General features: G+C 40.8%; 1 protein-coding gene across 30 annotated transcripts in view; it reads right to left on the reverse strand.

Annotated features, from left to right (window-relative positions):
- Window positions 1-16,290, reverse strand: part of DAB1 (DAB adaptor protein 1) — a 406,138-nt gene that overhangs the window by 99,677 nt on the left and 290,171 nt on the right. For 26 of the 30 annotated variants that reach the window (XM_064429000.1, XM_064428992.1, XM_064428991.1 and 23 more), the window contains one exon: window positions 66-265. In XM_064429000.1, the coding sequence (XP_064285070.1) occupies window positions 66-132 (67 nt within the window). In that variant the 5' untranslated portion in view covers window positions 133-265. Of the gene's footprint in view, window positions 1-65; window positions 266-429; window positions 572-6,002; window positions 6,073-6,452; window positions 6,503-8,613; window positions 8,769-11,733; window positions 11,773-16,290 lie in introns of those variants that run through there. The other 4 variants (XM_064428988.1, XM_064429006.1, XM_064429001.1 and 1 more) reach the window with 4 other exon arrangements.

The following is a 16,290-nucleotide window of genomic DNA, read 5'->3' on the forward strand; positions in this document are numbered from 1 at the left end:
GGTGGCTGATGTAGGAGCTGATTAAAGTACAAAACACACACAAATAAAGAAAAATGAGTCACTACCTTTCTTTTTGGAGTCTTTCTTTGTGCTGGTTTTAACAGCCACTTGAAGTTCTGTCTCAGTTGACATCCTATATCCTTAGTCCTCTTCACACAGATCCAGGATCTCGGTCAGGCTCATTTAGAACGTCTCTCCAAGAGAATAATTTAGCCTTTCAGATACTATAACCCAAACAGTTCATCTCATTCACTCCTTTCGAGTGCTGTTAGGGAAGGAAACAAAAAGGAACAGTCATTTTCTGGGTTTAAAACATGAAAGGAAAATAAAAAAGCCAAACCATTGCAAGGGAGGAACACATTAAGTTCTCCACCTACTGAGCCAACTGTCCATGATTTTAGATGCTTAAGCATAGTTATCTGTGACCACCTCAAACATCTGTATTTGAGGTGTTTTGGCATATCTGAGATGCCTTCACAGCCTAGAGACACTGCTCAGGGTGTAGAGAAGACCAGCACTTCTGGACCAGCAGCTGGAGGACAGAGACCACAATGCAGGAAATAGATGGAAATGTCACCAAAAGCAAAAAAATCTGCCAGCACACAATTCTTAAATGCACCAATTCCATATTGCCAGAGAGCAAGTACAGATTTTTACTCCTCTAATTCTCTTTCAGTGCTTTCATTCTCCTGCTTGAACAAAGACAAATGAAAAATGTATTCATTGCTCATGCTGAGAACATCATACTTTGCCACTCCTCTTGCTTATGATAATGTTTCCAGTATAAAAGACTCTGTCTCCACACAAACAAAGCTGTAATTTTAACACCCATCTAGTAATCCTTCTTGCAAAGATCTCTGAAAATAGTTAACTAAACCCATGAAATATAAATGGGATGGGTGCAAAAAGATAACATCTAGAGAGATAACATTTAGGGAGAAAGCTGTGTATTTGTTGGGGACAAAAATGTACCAGGTGTGAACCCACAGCAGGAATGTGCTGGAGCAGGACTGGGGATGTCAGGGCTCTGGAGGCAAAGAATACACAAAGAATAAACATCTAAGCCAAAAAGAGCCCATTGCTCCAATTCTCACTGCTGGTCCTTCCTGCTTTGAGGGATGAACCACTTACTGAGCCAGTCTGTTGAGGGCAGAGGACCAGACTGTCCTGAAGCCATTTGTCAGGATGTTCCCTCACCAAATGCATCTTCTTCCTGCCCTTTCTTTTTGTGAGAAAGTTCTCATTATTAGCACAATTACAGGGAAGTCCATCTGGCCTGTTGGAACAGCTGCCCACTTATTAAATAAGCATTTAATAAAGATATTAACCCAGCATATCAGCTGGTTAGATGGCCAGAGATTAACTGCAGTTAGAGTTATTTACTAATGTCCCTTCTTTGTCATGTAAGAAAGTAACAGACTGTAAACACTGGAATAATTTTGACACTTTAAATCACTTTTCACAGTAAGGGCTGTGAAGCCACCAGTACTTTCAAATCCAGGCTCTTTTAACATTTTAAAATGCTTCAGTAACATTACACTGCCATGCACCGTCTGAAGTGATTTAATATTGCTGAAGTGTGTCAGGGGCTTTCTTTAATAAGCTCTTCAAATCTGTCTGTGTATTATAGAATATTCAAAGATAGCTTTTCAAAATCTGCTGAACTGATTTTGAAATACAAAATTCCCTGTTCCCCACTCTGTGGAATCTGAATAAGCACCGCATGGCAAAAAAAAAAAGGAGGGAAAAAAATAAAGCAAGGCACAAATTGAAGTTGCAGTGCTTGCTGAACACACCTGCTTGGTGTAACCTGAATAAACCAACAGCATCTCGATGAATCTTCTCAGCTGAGAAAAGAGTAGGAAATGACAAAGCAAATGAAGGCTGGTCAGGGAGGGAACAGCTCCCAGAGTGAGGATTCCAGGAGCTCTCTGGCCAGGTCCATGGACATGCCTCTCCCCAAGCACAGCTGCTGGAGCAGTGCTGGGGGGAACGCCCTCACCCTCCTCACTCACGCTTCAAATCCCCCCACGAGCAGGGAGAGGAGCTCTGAGCAGAACAGATGTCCCTCACAACCCCCATCTCCTTCCCCTCCCCCTGCCTGCAACCCAATTTAATAATATTTAGTTTTACAGCACAGTGGGGATGCATCAGCCTTTACAGCTCAATGGCACTTACTTAAAGCATCTCTCGAGTCACAGCTGGATTGACAGTTTATTTTTTCAGAATTTGGATTTATATTTACCCAAAGGTTAACTGCGTAACTCTACAAGAAGCACTAACATGAGCCACTTCACAAAAGGGAAATATTTATAGTAGGTCCACTTATTAAAAAAATAAATTAAAAATAAATACCAAATATCCCTGGGGTCCGTAGTTAAGCAAGTTTTAATGTCTTAGAAGTCCATTGTGGCTACAAAGCATCAGGAATGTCATCTCCTGTTGTCAGCTATTTCCAACAGGACAGCTGAAATAGTAGCATCTGAATGGCACTGAATATTTTAAAGTAACAACATATGACTGCTATCTCATCTGAAACTCCCCAGAAAAGCTATATCCCCTCGAGGCTATCCCACTGAGTAATATTTTTTAAAATAAATGCATGTCTGTTTTTGGACAGGTTCACATATTGATTTACTTTCAAACCTAATCAGGTCATACTCTTGCAGGCTCATAGATCCTTGAATAAAGTAATAGGTATCTTTGTAAAGGAGCACATAAACATCTGTCAGGCACCAGCTATAGTTCAAACCGAATTTGCTACAGAGACAACTCCTCCAAAAGTGCAGGTCTTTATGTAAGCCACATTAGTAAACTTTCATGCACTGTCCATATTTCAGCCGTTTATTACCCAGATGAGAATGGCAGTCAATCTGCTCCTCACCGCAACAGCTTTCATTGTCTCCTCCAATCTAGGTCACCGTTGTTAAATACCACAGCCTCCCAACTGTGGGAAGTACTGCAGCATGTGTTTTATCAATGAGATGCTATTTGCTTTGATCAGTTCTGCCACATTTCTCTCCCTGCTCTAAAGACAAAATTTTGTTAGCTGTTTTTCCAAAAAAAAAAAAACCAAACCAAAACAACAAAAAAAACCATCGTCTTACACGTATCCATCCACTCTAACAATCTCGTGTGCCTTGCCACTGCTCCAGCTATTGCAATGTTATGTGCATGCCTCAGCTTTTCCTAAAGAGGATTCTGAGCTCTTCATTTTAAAAAAATACTGACATTTTCCGTGGCCTTATTAAGTGGCTACAGCAGGAACACAATCAGCGCATTCTAGAATTAACTGGCTCTTAATTCCAGGAGAAGTTCCTAAGCCTGCTTTCTGTATTACTCCTACGCCAGCACAAAACCTAAAGCCTTAGCAAAGAAATGTTTCTGTAAATTCACTTTGCAGTTAGGATTAACACAGGTTGGACCCTTTATGCATGGGGAAATTAGTCCCAAGCTCCACTCGCCTCCCCCACATGCGTGTGAAACAACAATTTCTGTCAAATCATTTGTCTTTTCAACCACGCTTCAGTGAGCTCATGTAGGGGTCATTAGGAGACTTCCCTTGGCCCAAGTTATGAAGGAGGTCAGGCAAGATGATCATAATACTTCCCCTCTGGCTTTCAGATACATGAATTAATTAATTTTCTTTGGGACTTCAAAACTTAAGAAGTTCCCTCCCCTGAAACTAGTTTCCATCTGCTTATATAAAAGAAAAGCAGTCTTAGAAAGGATTTGTAACTAAGCCCTGGCATTCCCTAGGTATTTAAGTTCTCCACAGCCACAAAGTGGGATTTGAGAAGAGGATGGTACCTCCCAAACATTGGTTTGACAAAACAAAAGCTGTGCTCCTCTCCTTAGCTCCTGCCTCTGGAGTCCCACAATTAATTTTTTCTCCTCCAAAGCACCCAACATAATTATGTTGATGCCCATGGTTTTACAAGCGTTAAGCAAAGCCCAAACATATCAAAAGGGTAAAATGTAAGTGAAAATAGAAGTGAAAAGTGCTGTGATCCTGGAAAACTAAAAGTGCAAGGCTCTGCAATCCAGGGACAAAATGTTACTCATCCACTTCCCACACACCCTTGAAGCCTAACAGAGAACAGCAGTGGGACCACACACAAAGAGACGATGGAAAACCCATCCTTGCCACCAGTGCTCTTTGTACCCTCCAGGGAGAGGGGCCAGGAAATCCTCTGGTGCTGCTCACACTGTTTTGTACTCATCAGCTCATTTCCCCAATGGTCAGGGCTGGTGAACATCAGAGGATTCATCTGTCACAGCAGGCACTGCACTAATTCCAAACGGGAACCCAAGGGACTGATCCAAAACCCACTGATACACTCCAGCTAACAAGGCCTGCAAGTGAGAACCAGAAAAGGAGCAAGCTGAGGTAAAAGAGAGATTAACACACTGACAGAGAGGAGAAAATGAGGAGGAAACAAAAGCAAACAGGAGAGCTGTCGGTGACACTTCATTACAGCAAACTCTGCAAAGTGTTTAACAGGACAGTGCACTGGAATTCTGGCTGCTCAGCCACAGAAAACAGCCTCTGTTGGATTGTTCATGGGTCTGTCCCTCTCCTCCAGTTCTGCCATTTGCCCCAGAACAGGAGAATGCATTGCTTCCAGTGACAAAGCCACAGCAGTCTCTTTCATGGCACTCCATGCTGAGCACTGCCTTTTCCTGCCATTTCTTTACTGGTATTTCTGCAGCCTGTAAAGGTGAAAGGAATTTTACTGTTGACAGGCACAAACTGAGATACTACACAAACATTTATTCCCCTACAGACCCTCTCCTGGAACACAGCACCCTTCACCTCCCACTCACTCCCTAAATTACATGGCTTTTTAAGACTCACAGCTGCCTCCAGATCTCATACTTAGTTTTGTTTGCTCTAAAATGAGCATATTCCACTCCTGATTTTTTATATATTATCATAAAGGAAGGAGTTTTATGTCCTTTATGTAGTTTTCTGTACTATGTCTATAGTGTCTTCCAGAACAACACTTGCCAAATAACCCTTTTTAATTTATCCAGTATCAGAAAAATACCTAGTACTCCAACCACAGCATTTAATTTCCCTTTGTATTTAATTGCTGTAGTTGACTGTATTCATAAAATACTTCTCTTATCTCCAGAAAACAAGAAGCTCTTTTTTAAACAAAATCCTACATGTAACTTAGGCTAATAACACATTTTATTAAGTTTATTGTGGTTTAAACTGTGCTTCATTTTTCTGTCTCTAGGGCATCTTTCAGGCATGTTACCCAGTTCTTCAGACAGGGTAAATAGCACCACTGAAGCTGATTCACCACTGAAGAGCATCTTGGCAAAAAACTGACCTATAAAATATTTCTAAAGTAATATTTTATTAGTATTCCAATGACGGCAGGAATAATTACTGAAATTCCTCCTGGAAATCACTCCATGTCGTGGTGAATACTGCACTCCACTCCACCAATTATTCACCAGAAGTGCTGTGAATTTTCTACTCACAGAAAATGCTGACTGGATTAAAAAGAAGCTTTTCAAATGAATGAATTGATTTCATCAACATTTTTAATGGCAAATTACTAACATTTCATTTTAATATTCCAGTTTCTATTTTCTATTATACAGGGCAGCACTCATGCAACAAAGGCAAAATAGAAGACATGGACTTGCTTTAAAGGATTTTTGAAATTTTAAAGGTATGGCATTTGAATTCAGGAAAAACTACATCTCCTCTGCCCATGGAGCAGGGAATGCAACTCCAGCCCAGAGAGCTGAAAACCAGGAACAATCCCAGTGTGCTGGGGGTATAGATACAGCACTCATCATTCCTTTAAGTGTACTTTCTGACTCAAAACTCCACTCAGAGTGCTTTTGTAAGCTTTAGCAGGGTATCACATCAAAAAGGAGCAGGCTTAGAAACTCCACACCATTCCACTGATACCACGTTAGCAGATAACAGAGGAAATCATTCAGATGGGAGTAGAGATTGCTCAGTGAAACTGAATTACCTAATGCTCTTCCCCTAGGAACTGCTCTACTCCAAGACTTCACTATTCCCAGACTCCCACACTGCTGACCCTGGAGCAAAAAAGAGCAGGAATTTCTGATCATGCTGTGCAAGAACTGACAAGAAACCAAAGTCACAACGACTCCAAGCACAGGCACAGCCTGGCTGAGACCCGAGCCCCACCAGCAGAAACTGCCTCACCTCCCCTGCAGTCAATAAAGTCACAGCAGCACAAAATCAATGGCCTTGCATTTGACTCATATTGGCTAACTCCATTGATTTTAATGGAGTTGGAGTTACACCAATTTCATGCTGGTGTATCTGCATTAGTGTCAGAGAAGTTATGCCAGCATGACTGATGTAAACAACAGCAGACAAACCAACCCCTCTATGGCTAAAATTCAGTGTCATTAACTCCAAAGCCACAAGAAAATGCAGATGTGTACATTACCCAAGCAGGGCCTTTGGAATTTATTTTTGCAAAGCAGAAGAGCAGCTCTTTTGTGATCCTCTCGACACCAAAGGAACAGGGACTAAGAAGGCAAAGAGGACAAAGTACACAGTTGGGATCACAGTATTCTGTAATTAGAGCTGTTAAATGATTACTAAAGTGCAGTGGTGCAATCATCACACTGAGGGAAAGGGAGAAACGTGCAGTCAGGAGCATCACCAGGGAGAAGGTACAAGCAATGTCAGACACCACGTTTCATATTGAAATGCAAATTCCTCACAATCAGAATCTGTGTCTTCTAATTGGAAGAAAAGGTTATGGAATGAAACATCTCGGATGGCTCAGCATGTTTTGAAGTGGCACAGTAAGCTGAAGGAATCTTGTTCATCTCCTTCACAGAAATATCTTGATTCAGCTCTGTTTTTTGTTTAACTTCAGGATCATTTTCTTAATATTTCAAGTGAAACTGAACTGAATCTCACCTTGTTGTTCCTTTTAAATAAAATAAGAGCATTACACCTAACTTAAGCTATACTTTGAAATATGAAGTAAAGTTTGGAGTGATGCCTTTGATTGACCTCCTTAAAGGATGTGAATTTTGCACCAACTTTTCCAGGTCCCTTTGAGATTTGTCCAGCCACAAGATTTGACCTGTACATTGTGCCCTTCCATTCTCTGAAGCTTCCTGACTACAGCAAAGCAAACCAAACCCTCCTAAGGCCAACAATAGCAAAAAGCCCCTTTGCCAGGATCTTTGTTCACTGTTATTTTTCAACACTCAGCCCTTGTTCCCTTGACTGTTAAGTATTAGGAAAACTGATCAAAGGAATTCACCTTGCTGGAAATGGACTTTTGCTTTATTACATCAAACTCAACCACTTGACTCCTACCAAAGTTCATTGTCTAGTGCAGCAAAGGGAAAAAGCAAGAAGCTTCTGGGACTGTATGAATTCACACAAACAGGCAAGAATCACTTTTACATTCGTGTTCATAACTGGCAAATATCAATATTTTGAACTGTCAAGTGACCGAAGTGCGGCCTTCCAGTACCCAAAAGGAACCCACAAGGAAGACTTTTCACAAGGACATTTAGTGACAGGACAAGGGGAACAGCTTCAAACTGACAGAGAGTAGGTTTAGAGCAGAGATTAGGAAGAAATTCTCTCCTGTGAGGATGGTGAGGCCCTGGCTCAGGCTGCCCAGAGAAGCTGTGACTGCCCCAGGATCCCTGGAAGTGTCCCAGCCCAGGCTGGACAGGGCTTGGGGCAGCCTGGGATGGTGAGAGGTGTCCCTGCCCATGGCAGAGGGATTGAAACTCAATGAGCTTTAAAGTCCCTTCCAAACCAGGCCAGGTTTGTGATTCTCTGATGAGTTTTAGCTGCAGAATTTCTTTTGACCATTCCATTTGAATGGTTCAGTCTTCAAAGCACTCCTGAAAGCAATCCCACAGGATTGCTGGGATGAACAGCAGGCAGGCTCCTGCATGACACCAAATAGAAGCATTTGAGGACAGCTGCTAGATTTTACTGGAGAAATTTCAAATAAATAATTTTCTTGGAATCACTTATCTGTTCTCATCTCATTTGTACCTGATTAGGTTATACACTGCTCCACAAATACCTCTGTTTTCTATCAGTAGGAGTATTAATCATTTTCAAAGGGAAGAAGCATCTTCCCTAAAAAGTTGCCATGCATTTTCTGGTTAGAGCTAAGATTCAGCAGCATTTCTGAATAATAACAGACAGTGCTCTTCCAACAGCTGGAAAATATACTAAAAGAAAAAAATAATAATCCACACCACTGTCTAACCCTTGGTACTGTGTGAGCCAGGTGGTGTTTGCTGTATCTTAATTCCATATAGAGATACATCCATAGAGGGTCCCCACTGTGACACAACCAGGTGTGCATGACCTCCTCACACCCTAACAGGATGAAATCCAGAGACCCTGCAAAAGGAATCATTTCAGGAAAAGGAACCACCAAACCAATGCCAGGCTAACATGTCAGGAAAAAAAAAAGTGTTTGATTATTCAGATGAGGAACTCTTAAGCAGTTAAATGAGTACAAGGATCTGCATGAGTAGGAACACATCAGAAAATAATGCTTATTTTTGAAATATTTTTAAAAATCCCCAAGCAGCATGCAGCGAGGAACCATTCACCTTCTACTGTCGTGCTACAGTTTATTCTCTCTTGGAAGCAATTACAGGACAAATGCCAAGCTACAGAAGGTATTTTTCCAGCAGCAGCATCTGGCTTCTTGGCAGACTCCTCAGGCAATTTTATTGGAAGCTTTAGAGATGCTGTTGGGTCAGTCCTGGTTATATTGCTTCGGAACTGTCTGGCAGATTCCTCTTCCTAGATGTCATAATCCTTCTGATTTACCTTGAAGGAATTAGCACACTTTTATCCATTTCAAAAACAGTTGACCTGCAAGGCATTTTGGGGCTGCCTACAGAGACACAGTAAAAGTCACTGGTGTAAATCTGTGTGCCTTTGAACCAGCAGAATTTCAGCACTCAGTGCCTGATGCATCATCAAGGAAACAAGGAAGCCATGCAAACATTCTGTGTGTGTGTATTACCAGTAAATCAAGTGCATTCTTTATGATTAAATGAAAAAAAAAAAAAACCAACACATGATGCATGAAAAATTAACTAGTCAAAAAAAAAAAAAAAAAGAAAAGGAAAAGGTAGGAATCTGCTCCTTCCAGCTCCTCCATAAAGGGCAGGAGAGGCTGGTGGGAGGGAAGACAGAGATGTCCTCTGCTCCCCCCATACCCATCCCTTCCCCCTCGCCAGCCCCAGCTAAGATCTGCATTATTCTGCAGCTGTGATCATGATTAATCCTCATCCAGAAGGATGAAAGACAGGATGCTGGTTTTGCCCGCCCTCTCTGCCTACCAACAAAATCAAGTCCACAGCAGAAAGGCTTTCTGTCAGTTTGGGGCTGTCCTCTGGAATTCATACCAAGAAAAGGGACAGGATCCTATACACAAAGTGAATTTATAGTCCATAACACAGGTGGGACCTTCCTACTTATAAAGACTTTTGAGCAATCATTTACATGAAATATACTATATTTTAAAAATGCAGATGTGCTCATTACTACTTGGTTTTTTAAGGGATCCCCAGATGTGCTTGAATGGTTTTTGTTCTTTCAGAGAGGTTTTAGAAACTCCCACAAAACCCTGTACCAGGTTATTTTCTAGGAACAAGAGTCCTAATGCCCAAAGGTAAATACTAAAGGAGCAAGTAATGCACTCTGTAATTTAATAAAGGACTACAGATCTTGGATTTTCAGTAACAGGAGTATTCAGTGAGCAGCCTAAGAGCAGACTGACAGCACTAAGGAAGATACACATATCCAGGTCAAACAAAAAGCCAAACAGAGCTCTGTCATCAGCCCAGTGCAAATAAATCCAACCAGACAGACTTCAGACTTGGCTAATGTGAATTGACTAATAGAATTCCATTTTATGCAGGGAAAAACATGTTCTGATTGTGAGCCAGCCATGCTCACAAGTTCTAAGTGTAGATATCACTAGGGCCAGGTGAACTATGAAGTGAACTAATCTGAATTTGAACCATATCAAAGATTTGTCCTGTCCAGAAATTACCTTCCCAGATTTAAACCAAGTATTCACTCTCATTACTGCCTACACCTTTTGGACACCCCTATTGATTAATTAAAATCTTTGCAGAATCACAGTACTCATCGACAAGGCAGCCTGGGCTTTAAAACGCTGTGCTGTGGGACACACTGAAAAAATCAATTATTTAGGCTCCAGTACATGAACAGAAGTTCCTGGCACAGTAGAAACCAAGCCATATTTTAGGAGAGTTGTAGCACAGATTCCCTTGTTTACCAGCTGGTTCCTGTGAAGTGCTGAGCAGTCTCCATGATCAGGTGAACATTTGGATACACAGTAAAAACTGAATTTCCACTGATGCCCTAGATTTCACTGACTACACAAAAGAGATGAAAGCTGCACACAGAGGCAAACAGAAGGTTTCCTGGATGCAGCAAAGATCTAAAATATTTTCATGAATTGCCTTTGATTTTACAGTCTCAACAAGGCCTGTAAACTGAGCGAGCGAACAGGAATAACCATCAAATGGGTGCACTTCAGTACAGCAAAGAAAATCAATTAAAAAGAGAAGTAAAATGTTGCTCTCCCTTGTACACTGCTCTCCTGAAACACCTGGCACACTTAAAGCAATGTACAATACATTCAAGGTTAATATACCCTGATCTGAATAAAGCTCTTGCTGTAATGAGAAACAGTTGTTTTGCCAGGCGAGTTTAAAGCCAAAAGGTGAAGAATTCCAAATCCAATTAAAATGAGAGGGAATTCAGGAATGCAGAATTTAATTACTCCACTTGGAAGGTAGCCAGGACCATGGGTTAAGCACCCATGGCCTTGTGAAAGGGCCAGGGGAACTGAAAGGAATTCCAGTGGTCAGGCCCCAGGCTCCTTTCTCCTCTGAGCAGGGCACCCTTGGCAGCCACTGCCCTGGAGCTGAGCCCCAGGGAAGAACCAGCTCCTGAATTCCAGCCTTTCCAGCAGCTCCTGCCTCCCAAAGCCCAGCATCAGGCAGGCCTGGCCTTGCCCAGCTTGTGAAAGCAGGCAGGCTCTCAGTACATGGTGGGGCTGCTGCTGATGCCCAATTAAAGCCATTCAGATAAATACACACTCAGTGAAGTTATTGCCTATGCACCACTTTAACATTTTGGTTTGGGCTTTTTTTCAGATCAACAGACTAAATGGCAGGCAGCAATAATATTAATTTTGGAAGAAGTGTGATGTTTGTGTTACCCACTCAAGTTAATTAATGAAAATAATGACAGAGTTACAAAATCAGGGATAATTAAGAACTTGAAGACCATCCGACCCATTCCTCTGCCAAGGAGGATTTGTTCTTAGCAGCACATTAATTCTGTTCTTCAGCAAACCTTTCCAAATCACAGGAGCAGCAAGAGTCCCATCAGAGGTGTTCACACTTCCAGGCTGATTCAGAGGAAGAAGTAAAACCCGGGAAGAGAAATTCTACCAACTCCCTGTCATTATTCTGAGTTAACTGCTCAGAGATTATCTTGAGCAATTACTCTCATCCCTTACTGCACACACATTCCAAATACCTGTAATCCTCACTCTGTCAGTGCTGAACCAATCCATCCCCTTCAGGTAAGATCTAATGGTAAAATCACATTCCACTGGGTTTATATCCCACACTGTTACAGTCTCCATTATTAAATACTGCTTATTAGTTTGTACTTACAAAGTCAGGGAGGTGTGATTTTATTGCTTGCAAATCATCCTTACGTGAGTCTTACGCTGTACTTACACTTCACTCTGCTCTTCCAGATAAGCTTTTGGCTTTCTGCATATTTAAACAGTAACTCTAATTATCCCTACTTGATTGCCCTCCTCTTGCAAAGCCTTTCCACAGGATCATCTGCAGTGGATGGTTCTTCATCCTACTTAGATTTTAAGAAGCCTAAGATACATTATATTCTTTAATTTTAGTAAGAGCATAGAGATGTTTCTTAAAAGAAAAAAAAAAAGCATAATGGGTTTCTTCCTCAGATATATTTTTACCAAAAACACAGCAAGAATGGCAGAGTGATTCATATTGCACTGGGTATAGTAACATGACAAAACAGTGTCTAGCAATAAAGTAAATTAAAAATTAAAAAACAAAAACCAACCAACCAACAAGAGACTGACATGGTACCACATTGGCAAAGTTCACTTAATTTTCTAAAAATATTGCTTCTTTTGAAAACTATGCTTAGAAGAATTTTCTAGATTTATTTCAAATCACAGTTGTGAAAACACTTTATACTTGGAACTCACAGGTACACAGAAGCTACAGGCACCTACACAGGAGCTGAAATTAATGGTACTTGATGCATTAGCTCAGATAGTCCAACCAAGGAAACACACATTACAGTAGCCCAAAACATGTCAACAAAATTTGAGTTAAACCTAACACTTTTGACAAGAAATTTATTAGTCTTTCTGACCATTTTAAAGATATTTGGTTACTGAAGATGTTTGGTTTAATTATAAGGTGTCTGGTAACCACGAAGTGTTAAAGTTGTGTGATATTTCCCTTTATGAGCTCTGTGTTTAGCTCCTTGTAACTTTACCAGGGTGAAGTGCCAGGGCTGACTTCTTGCATGACACACACAGGAGCAATGGCACACAGAGTTCAACCTGCAGGACCTTGTCCTGCTGCCCCAAGGCATGACATCATCCCCTCCTCCTCCTCCTCACCAAGCAATGACCACAGGCAGTGTCTGCCTTTGATCCTCCAGCAGGGACTGTCTGTACCCGAAGGTGTCACATGAGAAGTTACTCTGTGACTGCACACACAACTTTTCATTCCACCTGAACAATGATAAATTCAGTCTCTCTTTACTGGTGTGCTTGGCTCTGGAACAGTAATTTACTTTTTTTTTTTCTTTCTTTCTTTTTTCTTTTTTTTTTGTGTGTGAGTATTCCATGCAAGAAAAAAACAGCAGCACAGTTGTACAACAACCACACTGCAGCACCTTCCAGAATTCAGCTCCAAAGGTGCATTCCTTTAGCACCTATTACTGAAAAAGTGACATCAGGAATATGGGATTTGGGTCTGGCAGCAGGGACTCTCTTTCAAACATGACTTGCTAAAAACAGGATAGGGAAGTAAAGCAGGATGTTCAATTCTAGCTGTGACTCAGGTCTCTGTGTCAAAGGGGTGTCAGAAAGTGCTTGGAAAGACAAAACACAGTCCTGAGCTGTGAATGCTCAAAGCATTCACTACTTCACTAAATACTGAATTATTGAGCACTATTTCAGTAAATAAAACCAACCAACCACACAGAGACTTCACGGTGCATCTTTAAACCAAAGACATCCTTTGGGAAATGTGACATTCACAAGAAAAAAAAAAGTCTCTCTCTCATCTCCTCTGGTCCTCCCCATGAATTACATCCCACTGGAGATGTGACACCACCTCTGGAACACAACAAATACCAGGCTCAGCCCTGAGCCAGCTGATTTCAGGTGCAACACTGAGGAGAGCAGCATTCCCCACAAGGAGGCCCAGCTCAAGGTCTTGTGCTGCCCAAGAAGACAACAGAGAGGCTGATGAAGTTACACTGATAACTGATGTTGGACACCTCAAGGCAAATACTTCATACTGTAACAGCCATTAAAATATTGCTTTTTTTCACCAGAAGGCATTCCTATCAGGACTGAAGTCAGGAAGGACAACCAGGTTATCAGCAATCACAGGTGAGGAAGCCCAGCCTTCAGCAGCACAGTAACCTTCCAGTGCTCTAGTCAAGAAAATTCAGAATATTATTGGAAGAATAATTCTGCCTGAAGCTCAGTAAATAAGTCCCAGATTTTTTTTTTTGTATGAAGTAATTTGATTCTATTTTTAGCCATTAAAGAACATTTGGATTAACAGATTGAAAAAAGTTTATTCACAGCTTTAAATATACATATATATGACTGTTACAAACTCTCTCCCCTGCTGCCCATAAAACTAACAAAATCAAGGCAGAAATTACATTTACATAGTCCTGAAAATATTTTAAAATCATCATTAACATGTGGGATTTCATATTATTTTACTTATGAGCCCAAAGTTGTATCCTGAATGCCATTTCTATAGAAATTGAGTGCCAAGTATTACCAAGTTGCAATTTAACCGTCTATGTAAAAATACCCTGGCAGCACTCAGGCAAATTAAATTTAAAATTAAACTTCAAGCCTTTGCATGCACCATAATATTTCAGGCAACAATTTCAAGAAAGGGAAAGCAGAAAACAGACTGTGCATATACTATAGTTCAAAATAGATTTCTCATGTCAAATGGCACAGTTTTTCCTTTTTTTCCATTAAAGAGTTATTTCAAATCTTCTGCTGAATACATTTACATGCCTAATGAAACCTCCTCAGTGATTTTTCTTGAATTACTCTATATGCTTTAACACTGCATACACTGATAGTGTACACATACATACAAATGCACACATAAATGCATGCACTCATGCACACAATATTCATGCAAAAAGAATTAATGGAATTTTTTGACTGGATGCTACCCCCTGTAAATATGTTAAATGTGAACAGTGCTCATGGCTGGGTTCATTAACTAAAAATGCTGCTGTTGTCTGCACAATTCATGTTGCTCATGTGAGAAGGGATGACATGTAAAATGCTAATTTACAGACTCAGTTCTTTTCAATTTACCATCAGGACTCTCTCTCCAAGAGGAAAGTCAGGGGTCACTCACAATTCTGAGGAAATAACTTGGGCTAAGACCTCTCTCAGCACCTCGAGGTAAAACTCTGCAGGGAGTCTTCTCCAAGAAAAAGTGCAGAGAAAAGAGAAAAAGCAATGTTCTGAATGAGCTCCAAACACATTTCTGACATGTTCTCACAGAAAAATGATATCCCAAAAGCTACAGTCCACTGCCTGGCAAACATCCCATCTTCCAAGGGAAGAGTCATTATATTTTAGATTTGCAGCTGATGTTGTAGATAACTCTTCTCACATCTCCAGCTGTTCATCACCTATTTCTCCTCCAGCCTTTTTCCTGAACTCCCTGTCTCTTGAGCACCTGCAGTCACCTCACATCCTGTCTGAAAGTTCCTCTGAACACACAGAACCAAGCATGGAACAACACTCCATCAAAGTAAGTTTGGACCTCACGTCCCCATTACAGGTAGATGCAGTGTTTGATGAACAGATACAATTAAGAGATGACCTTCAAAATCCCATCATTTCCTCAACCTAGAACAGCAGCAGTGCCACCATTCCCTGAAACATTCCAAAATTTTACTCCACCACAGCTGTACCAGCTGCCTCCTCCACAAATCCTTTTACACCCAACTACTTCAGAGACCACAAATGCTAACTTGCTGCTTAACAATTAACAAATACTTAAATAATTGATGTATTTACAATTTCTGAGCAGCTTCATCAGTGGTTTTGTTTCCCTTTCCTGGATGCACCTCTGACCTGTATTTAACTTTCCACAGGGTCTCACCACCTCCCTGCCCCTTGGTGCAGGAACTATTTTGGTTTCTAAGACCTCTTATCTACTGGGCAAGTTTTCAGCAGGACTTTAACGCCTTTAAATTCTTTCCTGTAACCTCTGTGTTAGTTTATCAGAGCAGTCATTAAGGCTGAGCACTTTGAGGCTGATGGGTTTATCTAGGCTAGCCCAACTCCAGCTAATTGCATTCAATTTGACATTCTCCAAGCACTGACAGTCCTCATTCAAGCCGAGTGTGAAAGTTTTTAAATTAGCTTTCACAGTTTGATTCACAGACAGCAAATGCAAAATGGCACAGGATTAATTTTTTTTCCCCAACAACACAGTGTAACAAAATAGCCCAAAGGCTATTTTACTTCATTTGCTTTAACTATTAGGGAAGATTCACAGCACAATGTTCCAACAGAGACAAAAGCTCCAGAGGACTTTCAAAGCTCAGTATTGCCCCCATTAATTAAAGTACCATACGTTTGTACAGCCTTTCCACTTTTTCACTGGATGTTAAAATGAAGTCTAGGCCATTTTAGCCATTACTGCTTAAAAAATGAACGTACCAATACATTCTTTTCAATTTTATTACAGATCACATTTTTAATACCTAATAAAGTATGGCACTGGACTTAAAATGGGATATGAGGAAAACCGTATTTTCTTGGGGAAGTAAAATCCTGGCTTCCCATGTAATCTGACAATGTGCCTTTTGATCAGTCTGCCTTCATTTGCCAGACACAAGTTGAAAAAGAAAACCAGAATACTGAATTACCTACTGCAACAGTGATT

Source organism: Passer domesticus, chromosome 7, assembly GCF_036417665.1.
Source record: "Passer domesticus isolate bPasDom1 chromosome 7, bPasDom1.hap1, whole genome shotgun sequence".
Taxonomy (NCBI): domain Eukaryota; kingdom Metazoa; phylum Chordata; class Aves; order Passeriformes; family Passeridae; genus Passer; species Passer domesticus.